Source organism: Armigeres subalbatus, chromosome 1 (genome assembly GCF_024139115.2).
Source record: "Armigeres subalbatus isolate Guangzhou_Male chromosome 1, GZ_Asu_2, whole genome shotgun sequence".
NCBI classification, from domain to species: domain Eukaryota; kingdom Metazoa; phylum Arthropoda; class Insecta; order Diptera; family Culicidae; genus Armigeres; species Armigeres subalbatus.
Genome location: NC_085139.1, coordinates 219411920 through 219426440, shown reverse-complemented (window position 1 = coordinate 219426440; position 14521 = coordinate 219411920). Strand labels below are relative to the sequence as shown.

The 14521-nt window shown below is 37.7% G+C and overlaps 2 protein-coding genes and 1 pseudogene across 3 annotated transcripts in view; 1 reads left to right on the top strand and 2 right to left on the bottom strand.

The window, feature by feature from the left end:
* The window catches only part of LOC134205779 (speckle-type POZ protein-like), a 135781-nt gene that overhangs the window by 37685 nt on the left and 83575 nt on the right, over positions 1 to 14521 (bottom strand). The window lies entirely within an intron of this gene.
* LOC134207006 (uncharacterized) lies at positions 5273 to 6361 on the top strand. Its single transcript, XM_062682746.1, has 2 exons — positions 5273 to 5277; positions 5438 to 6361. The coding sequence occupies exons 1-2, from the start codon at positions 5273 to 5275 to the stop codon at positions 6348 to 6350; spliced, it is 918 nt and encodes a 305-aa protein (XP_062538730.1). The 3' UTR covers positions 6351 to 6361.
* LOC134207005 (uncharacterized) lies at positions 6759 to 7818 on the bottom strand (annotated as a pseudogene).

Here is a 14521-nt window from a genome sequence, read left to right as displayed (position 1 = left end):
ACAAATGTCTGACAAGCAATGAACCTACATCCATGATCTGCAATAGTACGACTCGTATTCGCCGTACTAGGCTTCATGCGCCGGAACGCTGCTGATTTTGATGACGTTTACACCCTGAAAAGCCTGTATTGCTGCCTCGTGCGAAGCATACTCGAATATGCTGTGCAGGTGTGGGCACCCTATCACGAAATCCAGATGACGCGAATCGAAAGGGTCCAACGCAGTTTTGTTCGTTTTGCCCTCAGGCGATTGACGTAGAATAATCCTTTGAGGTTACCGCACCACGAAAAGCAACGCCAACTGATTCGACTCGAAACCCTTCGACAACGACGACATTATAAACAACCACGTGGACTGCCCTGAGCTCTTGCAGCAAGTTAACTTTCATGTCCCAGCCCGTCGCTCCCGCCAACGTCAGCTCTTCCAGTCTGTCCGACACTCCACAATGTTTGGGCAAAACCACCCGCTGGAACGTTGCTTCAACCTCCTCAACGACATTGATTGGTTCGATTTTAATTGTAGCAGAACGATATTCAAAACTAGATTAAGGCAAATTTTAAGTTAGCATATAAGTTTTAAACCAGTCTGTACAGTTAACACTGAAGATGAAGATAATAAATAAATAGACTCGACAAAAGATATTTTAGTTACTAGATAAAGATTGTCGCTGTCGTCGCTGTCCGGAACATCTTTTGCTGGCGAGGATAGGGGAGCTAAATGTCAAAGAAGGAAAATCCATACGATTTGACAGGTATGTACCACACATGTTTCGGACAGCAGAACAAAGGGAACAGTAGCGACAATCTTTATCTAGTAACTAAAATATCTTTTACTCGACAGTATAAAGCAGCATAGGTCCCACGTGCCCCATTTGAGGGGGTAAGCGAGTCCCACAGGTAAATTCATGTCTGTCACTACCAATATGTTTTGTAACTAAAAAATGGCTTGCAACACAACGGAAGCATATAATGATGTATCCGAGGTTATTGTCCTGAAATAACCTGTTTCCTAAGTTACTCGTGACGCTGGGTAGACACCTTTACGTGGTGTGTTACGGGGTAAGATCTACCACGGTTACATTGCCAATTTCAGGCAAATCCTGACCCAACGAATACCTTCTTAATTATCCAACTCCATTGTACTTATGAGGGTGTCGCTAAGTCGGTGGCCTCTTGTGAAGCAAGTACCACATCAACACTTCCTTCCTTTCTCTAGTTACGGTGAAGATGGCCGTGGCCAGGAGTAGTAATCCTCATGCTTTTGTTATTTTTGTTTAAGACTGGAATCAGGAACCACTCCCCTTCTTGATTTCTGATAGCATTCTAGAAAAGGATCTCAAAAGTAAAACATGAGTATCACTCAGAGGCGTCGCGTCCGCATGTGCAACCTGTGCACTGCACAGGTAGCAATTTTGTCCCTAACATTTAAACTCTCTCTAAAATTTCTTGTCATTCTTATACAAATACTTGGATTATGTGCATTTGTCATATGTTTAGTACACATCATTTAACGATTGAGTATAAATACATAATCGTAAAATATGCAAGGAATTTCTACAGGCGACATGTGATATGAGGCAACCGAAATGCTACGATGGGGGCGCGTCATATTTTATTCCACGATACCGAAACGACGACGCACCGCCACATGTTGTCCAACACGTGCACTATCAGCAGAGAACGGTTTGCCATGCATCATACACTAGAGATGGGCAAAACAGTTCATTGCAGTGAGCGGATCTGATCCGTTCAGCTCATTGAAAAGAGTCAGCTCCTTAGATCAGCTCTTCAGTTCTTTAATGCTACATATATTAAAAAATAATTGTTAATATTATTATTTTAATTTTAATTATTGTTCAAAAATTTTAAAAATTTATGTCATTCATTTATTTATTCATTCATTCATCATTCATCTATTTACCTCACTTTGAAATTTTTAAAATGTTGTGCTATAGTGAAGCAATAATTTGTATTGTAAAACCGACAATTTCAAACTAATAACATTCATTACGCTTTTTCTGACCATCTAGTTTTGAAGTCTAGGAGTTTATTTATTTCTATACAAAAACTAATTCAAAATTATTTTCTAATCATAATTCTAAGTTACATTTTGTTGTCAACGTTTCTCAAATCGTTAATTTGAATAATTCAGACCCTAGTCTCTGATATGTATATTCACCAAATCACGTGTCATAAGTTTTCTCTTCATACTGGGTGTAGTGAATCAATGCCTTGTTTGCGCGCGCTTCTAGCCATGCGTATTTTCATACAAGCGAGCCCATTCATCTATTTTAGTTCCCGAAATGCGAGAGAACTAAAAACAAGAGAGTAAAAAATACAAAGCACGGTGCAGCTACAAACAAACAGAGAGCACATGTAGCAGTATGCTGGCGAGAAAACCCGTCGCAAGCAAAAGATCCGCTCCGCGCAAGACACAGCTCCCAGTTCGGTTCGTTTGAACCACACGGTTCCCCAGAATCGGTCGCGACCGATCCGAATCGAGATCCGTGTCGCACGGATCTGAGCTGATAGCACAGCTCTCGCTTCCATGTCACCAGCAATTCCGAGCTGGACGACGACATGAGCGGAACTGAGAGAGGTTCGGATCTTCGGATCTTTTGCTTGGTACGGTTTGTTCGCCACCGCACAACTAGGTATCCTTTGTGTGTCGTTCGTAGCGCCGAGTATGTGGGTATGGGTTTAGAAATAGATGGCAAGATAGATTATTTTTGCTTGTGTGTTTCTTATTCCTGTCTGCAGCAGAAATGATTTCTGTTGCTTTGCTAGATGGTGCTGTCGCTTGGCTTGCGGGTGCTTGAGGTGCAAATAATAAACGATCAGCACGTGCGCAGTACTGGACTGGAATGCTCATACAAGCTCGCTTGTGTTGTGTACTGCGAGCGTGGTATTTTCGATTGTGTTGTACAAAATACAACAGCGCGCGTGCGTACGCGTACGAGTGCGTACGCTCGAGGGAGTTTTTCTAGGCGCGTGTTTGACAATGATTTCATCAATTTAAAGTGAGCTGCTGAGCTGGGGTTCTTTAAAAAAGATCCATGGTTCATCAGCTCAATGTAAGGAAGCGAATGTAAACAGCTCCTGAGCGGAGCGCCCATCTCTATCATACACGCATTATTTTGTATGTGAAGGCAGGGTATTAATTATTCTTCGATGCACATACGAAACAAGCCACAAAAGCGAACCAACGACAGCTTTGTTTTTGTCGGAGATAATAATGACAAAGATCCGAAAATTTTTGTCCGCAACAAAAAACAACCAATTTTGTTGCTAGCTTTTCATTTCGTTATTTTGCATTTCCTCTACAGCAAATTTCGGTTTTATGCTATCGTAGTTTCTGCTTTCATGGAAATATTCGAGAATCTAACTGTGATTACAAAAAAGCGTCGTATTCTCGGAAATATCATAGCATGCAAGGCAAATGATTCTTGTCATATTATGTTCAGTTTCTGACAAAGGCTTGTTACAAGGTGCGTTTGTCAGTAACAAACTCTGTTGATGACAAAGGGTATCGGGTATGTCGTTAGGCGTTGCTCGAATATTGATTCCCTGTGTGTAGGTCATCCGCTTTAACCGCAATCGGCGATGTATAGGTAGGCAAAGCCCTCATCGCGATGTGCTTTACTACAGGTTTGGGCCAAAACCTAAAGTAGTATTTGTTCAACGAAAATTCTCTCTTTTGAGAGAGAAAGTCTCTGGGTTGCCGAAGGTGACCGAATGTGACGTCACGTCTGGCATACTCAGTACAATTTTTATAACAGACGTGAAGTTTCACTCCGCCCGCCCCCTGTGAATGGCAATGTTTACATTATTTTTCCGACTAATACAGACTTACAGGACTTTGGCCCACACCTTTACTGAAGCACATCGCGTTCATCGTTTGCAGTGCGGTTTGGTGCCGATACAGAAAAGCACATCGGTTTGGTGCCTACCGAGTAGTGGGCCGTCCAGAAACCACGTGGTCATATATGGGGGGAGGGGGGGTTTGGAAAATGACCACGATAAGCCACATGGGGGGAGGGGGGTGTTGCTCTCGAACCACGTGGTTTTTTTACACGAAAAACTTTTGGTGAATAACAATAGCGGTGAAAAAAAATACAAATCATTAAAATTTAATGATTTAATTAATAAACGCAAAGCGCATCTTAGGGCCGATGCCCACGTAGCGTCTTTTCAACTCAGCGTTGAAAAGACGTAGGTGTACATCGAGAAAAACCGGTAACGCAGCGTCAGTCGTAACGCCTTAGATCCTTTTCCGATAAAAAAAATTAACGAAAAACCAGGTTGCGATTCAGTCTCAACTCCCACAAAAAAAATTGGAAAGGAAAAATGAAAAAATATTTTTAAAAAATTCCGCCGCGGATGGTTTTTGGCATCACGCCGCCGACACTTTTGCATCAGCGTACGCAGCTACAATTTTGAAAAATGTTCATGTTTTTACAATAATCCAAGAAAAAAACTTTCAAAAGAATTTCTTGTGGATAATCAGTAAAAATCCAGTAAAGAAATTTCATGTAAAAACTTTGACTTAATTCATATAATCCTGATAAAATTCTGACATTCAGAATGATTTTTGAACAATTCTCTCTGAAAAATTTTGCTTGGAAATTTTGCTACTGAGGAAATTCTAATAGAATATACTAAGTTGAAAAGCAGACCAACTTTCGGTTGGAATATGGAGCCGTAGAAGAGAAGAAGACTTTTAAATTTTTCAAGAAAAAATCTTCTGAATTTCCGAAAGATATTAAACAGCAACAACTTTTTCTGTTGATTTTTTGTTTTTGGATTTTTTCAAATTTGAAAAAAATTTGAAATTGAAGTTTGAAATGAAATTTTTTCGGAATACTTGTTTACGCTCATTGTGAATTCTACACATTTTTTTTAATTACTATGTCTGAAACTTGATTATGCATATGTACAACATGTGATAGATTTAGTTCGGAAAAGGTATTGGAGGGTAACCGCCCCTTCGGTGGGGTTTGATCCCACCGATCAAACCCCACCGAAGGGGCGGTTACCCTCCAATACCTTTTCCGAACTAAATCTATCACATGTTGTACATATTGTGGATTTAAATAAAAATTGGCAACGGGTCGCTGGTACACTGGCAACCTTGTTGACTTCCGATGCAAATTTCCAGTAAAATAATTCATTCTCGCAACACTGTACTGATCAAAACAAACAAGATTCATTTTCAAAAACAACAACAAGTGTTCGTACCCAAAGTTTATTTTTGCATAAAAATCAAAGGAACTATGCAGTAAGTATAGTGGTTTTTCTTGCAAAGTGGGGTTAAACTTAAAGTTGAATTTATTTCAGGGTTCAAGACGAGAATCAAGATGAATTTTCATATACCGATTATGAAGAACTCATCAACCCCGACACCGTCGAAGAGGGTGAAGCTGATAACGTCGGGGAAGCCGATCCGCAACAAGCGACGACGTATTTTCATTTACGGGAATCTTTTTTCAACGGTTCTACAAGAGCCAACTGCGTCCCAAGGAATGGACCAGGATGGTTGTGCATGGGGACACCGCCACTGAAATCATCGACTGTATGTGGGACATAGCTTTGGCAAAAATTGAACGACAGGTGCTATTCGACGACGAAACCCCCAGATGGTCGGAAAACGCTCATCCTACGGTGAACGATGCCAACGATTTTATTACACTGCAAGACACTACCAAAAAAAAGTTTTACTCAATTGATGCCATTACTGCCAGAATTTTGAGGGGTTGGAAGGACAAACCTGTGAGAATATATGTGTACGTTTGGTCCACGAATGTGCAAACCAATGCTCAACATCAAGCAATATTGCGTAAGTTGCTTTCCCCTCAACATGCTGATCGTGCTGGTGCACACTCCGTCAGAGATGATGCAGCTTTAGCGGACGAACTAAAAAGCAAACACATACACCTTGAGGGCCATTACAGCTCATGGCTGCTTTGGGCAAATTTCATTCATTCGTCACCGGCGCACAAGCAGGACGAAATGAAACACTCCTCCACGCTCCCAATGCAGCTATCGAAGTACTTCCGATGGGTTCCCACATCCGAGCCGAGTAGGTTGGAGGCAGTTCATAAGGGATTAATTGTTGCACAACATAATAACAGTGGCTGGTTGCGAGAAATGGGAAATGTGAAACGAACATTGATCGAGTGCAGGAAAGCGCTGGATGGAGCAATATCGATGGTTGAGAACTTGGAGCATCGAGGGTTAGTTGGCACCGAACTGTTCACTTCCATGGAGCAGGCTGTTCGTCCAGATGAAATGGAACTGAGCCAACACCTAGCGGGCAGTGTAGCTGATTGCGAAGACCTTGATCACCAGTAAATTCAATCTTCATTCCGTGGTTTAAAATCACAAAATCTTTATAACGAATGTTTATAATGTTGTTTTTAAAAGTCGTTCTTTCGAATTAAAGAATGTGAAATAAAATGCGACTTCCTGTATTTTATATATTCTTTTTATTTTATACTAGCAGACCCGACGAACTTCGTTTCGCCTAAAATTGATTAGTTCTCGAGTTATGCAGAAATTTCGGTTTCATTTGTATGGGAGCCCCCCTTTCTAAAGGAGGGAGGGGTCTCGAACCATCTTAAGAACCTTCCCCGACCCCAAAAACCTCTGAATATAAATTTTCACGCCGATCGGTTCAGTAGTTTCGGAGTCTATAAGGTTCAGACAGACAGAAATTCATTTTTATGTATATAGATTGCTTGAAGGAGAACCCATCGTTTATTATCGGGTTGTAATATTCAAACCAATGTTCTTAACATCTTGCTGAAGACCTTTCTCTGGCAGAAATGTACCACCGGGAAAGTAACCATAATGCTCAAAGATCTTTGCACATGGATAGACTTTGAATCGATTCATAGCATCACAAATATCTGCCAGAATAGGAGCTCCTTCAAGATGTGCTATTTTCAAATTTCGTTTGATCAATCCAAAGATTATCTCAATTGGGTTAAAGAATGGACAATATGGTGGCAGAAAGATAGGGATTATCCCAATAGATCGAAGATATCGTATAATATTAACATCACAGTGGATCCTTGCCCCGTCTAGGATCCAGACTGACAGTAATCCTGGATACTTCCGAACTTCTTTGTTGTTGAGAGCAAACTTTCTACAGCATTCGAAAAACTTTCTCCGGTTAAAAGTACCCTCCGTCCAGAAACTGTCTGCCATTCCCCCTACACCAAGGAAGCATAAAAACGATACTCGAGGTTTTCTGCAAAACTCCCCTCGGTACAGAATTTTCTTCCCAACTATCCCGTAACCTTTCTTACGCAACATTTCACGGTTACCAAAACTAACTTCGTCCAGAAAAACAAGATTGCTGAGATCCCATGGAATGGCCAACATATCACGAACAAACCGGGTTATTTCTGTCCTCCCGAATTTGTATTGCTCTTCGTTCAATACATTTCCATGTCATTCCTGCACCATGCAGTATAATGCATACAGATGAGACGCTTATTGTGACATAAAAATGTTTTTGAAACCGGTCCCTTGCTTCCTCGAGCAGCAGTACAGGTTCACGACGGTAAAGATCGACCAGCCATTCCCTCATGCTAGCGCTAAATTTTTTGTATACCTGAAGTCGCTGTTTTCGTTTGAAAACTCCGTTTTCCTCATATTTAAGAATCCAATAGCCTATGGTGGATGTTGACTTCCCGTAAATCCTGGAGAGCTCCTTCCTGGGAATTCCCAGGAAGTAATAGCCATAGAGCGCATGGTAAACGGTACTTGGAGCCGCGTGTTGATGTCGTACCGTTTGAATAATTATATTGCTCATAACTGCTCGTTACATAAACAGCACTATAATTTACAAAAAGTGGAACAACAAGTGAAGAATTTGCAACTCTGTTTACAAATCCATAAACAAAAAGTTATCCGTCAAACAAGTGACACAAAAAGTTCGGAAGAAAGGTCGGAAGTCGGAAGTCCCGACTTCCGAAGTTCAATTTAGTGCTGGCGACACAATATGCATAATCAAGTTTCAGACATAGTAATTAATTTCCACTCCGGATGGCTTCATACCCGGCATATAGGCAATTAACTTTGAATGTACTTTTTTTTTTAATTTTCCAAGTATTTTTTTTATTCGAGGCATTATTTAGATTTTCCACGGAAGAGTCTATGGATTATCTTCAAACAATTCTTTGGATTTTCAAAGAATAAATCTTTAGAATTCTCAAGGTTAATGTTTTTAATTTGCACCATAAATTTTCCAAAATATCATCGGGAATTCATTCTTCTTCAGAAGTCATTTTGATTTCTTTGTAGGTTCAGCTAAACATTGCTTTAAATCTTTACCATGCAAAGATGCACAGGAAATGATTTAGAAATTTTAAGGAATTTTCACATCAGAAAATCTTTAAAATTTTGATTTTATTTTTTAAGGAATTCCTACTGGAAATGCTTCAAAAGTACAACCTTTACAAGTACTACAAAAGTACAATTTTTTCGTTATTTCCACTTGTAAAAACATCGGAATTTCGTCGGGAAATTCATTATTGGTATTTCAGATGAACTTTTTTCGATTTTCTACTGGAAAATCTTAGGAATTTCCATCGGAAATATTTTGGCATATTCCGAATAATTTCTTTTGGAAATTAAAAAAACTGCTGAAAATGTCTAAGAATTTCTTTTAGAAAACGAAAAAAAATTCCATTGGAAATTTAGAAGAATTTTCTTTGAAGATTCATTAAAGTTGCCCAGGATTTTGAAGGAAATCTTTAGAGATTCTGTATAAAAAGCAGTGGATTAAAATGTACTGTCTTGAACTGTAAATCTGTTGATGGTCACGTGTTGCATGTGTGACGGTCATGTAACACAAATTAATGTAGCATGACAGAAAAAAAAGTCATGAGCTACCGTGACATTTTTCTATGCGACACAATATGTGTCACAAACGAATCGAATGGAATATAATTTTGAAGGTGATGAATGCATCACTAATGGAGCTAAATATTTGTAAATAATACAGTTAATTAAACGCTGAGCTCGCTTTTTGTGCTTTCTTTACGCGGATTTTGGGAGTTATAAGTTTAATTTCCTATTTTCCGGGTATTGGCCACCCAAAATGAACAATAATTACAATATTATGAAAACTCGATTTGCACATACACAGGATGTGAAAGATTTAAGAAAGATGAACGGTTTACGCTAATTTATACAAAATATTTTTTTCTTTCACGCGAGTAAAAACCACTAGAAATCGATTTCGCTGAGCCGTTTCTTACATTTATTTTAAAATTCACGTTCACGGATTATCGATATTGATTTATAAGCTTTTTTCGGTGTGCATCTTTTCAAAATCAATTAGGACCATTTGAAAAAAATTCCAAGAAATATGACCATAACATGTGTCCTTGAAAGTGTTTATGCTGATATTTATTCAAGAAGTATGCTGTTTGTGCTGACGACGTTCGTTCTCACATTAAAAATACTAAGCTAACATCTAGCGTTGACTACGACTTCAGCATATGTGACTACCATATTATCAATAAACGGATCGCTATCCTAAACTGCAATCAGGTTACGAATTATGCCTCTATCAATCATTTCGTTACCACGATCTATAGTGCCGTGAAGCGGGGGAAAATTGATCATTTTTTTAATTGTTTTGTACATATTTCCTCCGTAAGTGGCTTTTCTCATATTTTTAAAACGAGTACTGCTACATGTATAACGTATTAGGCAATTGTTCTTGATTGTTTGATAATTTTAAACTTGTTTTAAAAATTCTTTTGACGTAAACTACGTCTAAGGGGAAGACTCGGATACAGGGTGACAAATGAAAATTTCCAAATTTGAGACCGTCACGAAATCAAGTAAGATTTGTAACATTAATAAGTCTTATAACTTTCAATGGATTTTAAACATTTATATATCAATCGATTCGCAAACTCTCTACCAATTTGCCAGTAGTATTGAAACGTTTGATTATCAATGCTAAACTATTGAAAATTTTAGTTCTTTCATACATCATGCATCCCCTATACAGCATGTTCCAATCCTTGGTAATTGCCTACTGTTAGGGTATTATCAATTATTGAACTGGTGTGTACGAATTTGGTGGCCCAGCTGCTAGTCAGTGGGGTCCCTACTCCCTCACAGAGTGGGAGATGCTGCTAAAGCTGGGTAGTGGTTTTGGTGGAATGTTTCCTTCTCTTCTATATAGAGAGGAATAACTGGTTCAGCATTGTACTATATTTGGTTTTACGTCGAGCGGTCGTGTCTTGTATACAACCCCAACATTTTTGTGGAGTTTTTTGACTCTTCAATTTGGGATAACTTTGATCATCAAAAGTTTCAATCATTTATCTATGTATGAAGCAAGCGTCGGTAAACGCCTTAAGGTAGGCAATTATAGCTGGAATGCATCAATTCGGGACTGATTTGCGATTTGGGCGTAACTTATTTTGTAAACAAACATTGCTTCATGAATTCCGGAGAATGCAAGCGTTTTCATCCTAAACTAATTCCCTTATCTGGTAGAGGAAAGCTTAATCTATCGGATCCATACCGTGGTTTCCTCATGAAATGCTTGTTTTAGCAGAAATTCGCCTTCCAATGTTTGTGTACAAAATAAGTTACGCCCAAATCGCAAAGCGGTCCCGAATTGTTTGGACGCATCATCACCGCTAGTGGAATTAGGGGTAACTGGGGTAATATGCATCCCCGGGGCAAAACGACTTTTTGGCATATTCGGCGATGTTCCAGGAATATTTTCATTAATGTTTACTACTGGATCGCTAGTTATAGATCCGAACTACATGCGCTGTAGTAAATACTCTGGAAAAACTGTTGAAAATGTATTAAAAAATGCAAATAGGTCGTTTTGCCCCGAGGGTGCATATTGCCCCAATTTCCCCAACCTGGGTTTTCAACAATAAAAATCAAAATTTTGAAATGTGGTTCAACCAAGCAAATAAGATTACTTATCATACAATTATAGGTACGAGCCTAATTTTTTGACGTAGAACTACGTCTGTCTTTTCTATATTGGGGTACACTTTACGATTGCAAAAAATCGAAAAACGTCACGAAAATATGATAGACTTTGATCGTTAATATCTCAGCCGTTTCTCGATGGATTTTCAATTTTCTTGGACCATCCGATCAAGGAAGAGTCAACACTTCATTCCCAAAGTACACTGAAGTCGTTTTTTACGCGTTTTATTTTTACACGAATCGCTTTTTATGCAATTTGTTTTTCACTAAAATTTCGGGATTAACGCGATTCATTTAGACATATTTTGGAATTTATGCGGTTTTTTACGTTGTTTTAATTTACGCGACCCATATCCTCCGCGTAAAAGCTGACTCCAGTGTGTTACAATATTTATGTATGATTATTTACTACTGAACACTTGCTAACAGTTTAGCAATCGGTTTTGGTGAATCAGTCAAACTCGTAAGTGCATCGCAAGCTTCTTCTTCCATAGCACTACATTCCAACTGGAACTTTGCCTGCTTTTCAACCTCCTAATCTATTAGTAATAAGGTAATCTATTAGAATAAGGAAAATAAGTTCAAAAGTAGCATTTACCAATGCTTCGAATCGAGCTATACAATTACTCTAGCGAGTTTTTATCAATTGTCAATTTGGGTATGTAATCGCTTGAGAGTGTTGTTCATCCTCGATTATTTGAAAATTTTATTTGTATCATCCTTTTCAAATATTGGTCTAAAAATTATATACATCACCAGTGTTTATAAAGCTCACTCAATCTCAGCAGACAATCACGAAAACTACCAGTACTGCCACGTAGTTCAACGTCACCTTTGCGTACAACCCGATTGGGCTGCACCTTTGAGTTTTGATATTATATTGGTTTTTAGTGCTTTTTTGAAATATACCTATCTAGAAATATCATTTTTATTTAGATTATATAATCAAAAACAGGTTAAAATAAATCTGGTTTGAATAGTTGAAATATTAAATTATTTAAATGATTTTAAGCCTGTAAAAACGTTCTTTAAAATATATAAAGTGTCTCCTCCCCTATGAAAAATAGTTTCATTATAAATTATTTTTTGTTCTTACCCCACCCGCCATAAGCGTTTACGCAATAAGTGTGCGGCCCCAAAGCAGCTAAACGAAACAAATTGTTTATTAATATACTTTTTCTATCAGCATCATAGCTTTTATGACTGCTCAGAACATTCATTTTGCACTACCATCATAATAGATAGCGATACATTCACAGGCGGCACGAATATTGTCACATGATACGAACCACTCGCGGGTAATACATTCATTGCCATGAATGGCATGTGTCTACAACACTATAATTGTCACAAGAGAATGTTGTGCAACATTCTGTCCGGTACAAACAATGTGACATGATAATAGCAACAAAAATGTACTGTACGAATCACTGAAAAAGTAAGCTGGATTTTTTTTCTAATTTATATTGGAAATTCTTCGGAATTTGATGTTTATTGGAATTTTCATCGTAAATATGCATTTCGGATCCTTCTACGGATTCTTATAGTTCTTTAAAATTTCTACCGAACGTTTTCGGAACTCTTCCACAGAATTTCGGAAAAGAATGTCGTTGAAATTCTAAAGATTTTTCCGTGGAGACTCCGAAGAACTTCTTGTCAATATTCCGAAGGGTTTCCCTTGCAACTCCAGAATAATTATTCTTTATAATTGAGTAGATCTTGGAATTTAAAACTAATCCAAGCAATAAATATAGGCAATAGTTTAGGGTTAAGAAGCTCAGTTTTTATTATATTGAATAATTAGGATAATTGATTGAAAAATTTAATAATGCACCTAAATGTTCTAAATGCACAAAATTCTAGTAGTGCGTATGAAAAAGGTTATGACATAGAGAAACTTGCATTTTAAAAATCAACATGATATTCTAAATAAAATGCTTTTTAATAAAAAAATGTTTTCATAAAAGGGTCTTAGAACTTAGGAGATTCCTGCGATATGAAAAAAAGCGGCAGTGTTCCAGAAAAAATCCCTCCAATTCCTTAAACAATCTAGGTTAAAAAATTGTGTTATAATAACGATTGAAATTGAATTCCAAAACAAATCTCAACCCTTTCAGGACGGATGGGTCATATATGCCCAGCGTTTTAGAATGTCTATAAAATCACAAAAGAGAGCTAGGCCACCATTTTCTTCAGTAAAATTGTTCATCAAGATATTGGCTTTACAGAAAAAATATGGGAGCCTAAACCTTGGGAAGATTTCGATTCTAAGAGCATACAATTGAAATTGAAATGTTTGAATCATTCTGAACACTCAGATAAGATGGGTCATCCTGAACGTTAAGCCAGTGATTAATATTCAGGAATACGAGATGCTCAAGGTACTCCAAAATGCTCTCAAGTTCAGCCCACGATACTGGTAGATATTTTGCAATGTCCTCATCATCGGTATATACCCAATCCGATGCAATAAGCATATGATCCTAATTTCCATTAACATGAGATCCAAGAGACAAGGTACCCAAAATTATCTTGAGTCAACATCAAGTTGCAAACATTACGACTTCCAGGACGTTTTGTATAACCTAAAAGGTCTGTAGTAGCTTGTATAAATAATAATTGAAGTCATATCAACCCAATGAACCTACTGGGATATTATATAATACATCATTCATAAGTTGGTTAATTGGATAAATCGAATGATCCGAACTCCAAAATAATAATTGGTCTATAATACATCCATTCCTATATGAGTCGCTTATGAAAGGACCATTGACTGAAGCATATTCGAGATGTGGAATAGAAGTTCCCTGGAAAATTTTTCGAAAGAGCCATCTGAGTGACCGAGAAAATATTTTTAGTAAATTTTTAAAAATTTCTAATATTGATTTATTTATGGAATGTTTGTATTTTTTCCGTGGAAAATTTTGATTTCTTTAAGAAAAATTCTTTTTTTATATTTGCAATTTTTGGTTTTTAAAGTGTTAATAATTGTTTATGGAAATTTTGCATTATTTGTAGAAAATTTGATATTTTTTTATTGCTCATACCATAATTTCTTTATTGGAAATTTCCTAATTGTTATGGAAAACTTTTAAAAATGTTCAGGCTGCTTTTTTACTTCTGTCGATATCGTATCTTAAAACATCGACTCATGGAAGGCCTGTTGTAGCTTGTGAAAGTAATAAATGAAATCGCATCGGCTCAATAGACCTGCTTGGATGCTTAGCGATACACGGATACATCAAAATTTTTGAATTCATGAATATTTATAATTTCCATGCTGGGTTTAGCTTGATTTTGAATCAGTTGAAATTGTCCATCTTCAAAATTGATCGGATTAACCATATGTTTTAGTTACATAAGGTTTTTTTCTTAAATTTTTGTACTTGAAAAAAAAACACGTGGTCATAGGGGGGGAGGCGGGGGTCTGCCAAATGACCACGATAAGCCACATTGGGGGAGGGGAGGTTGGAAATCTTCAAAAATATGACCACGTGGTTTCTGGATGGCCCCTAGGTACCTACCCATACCGCTTC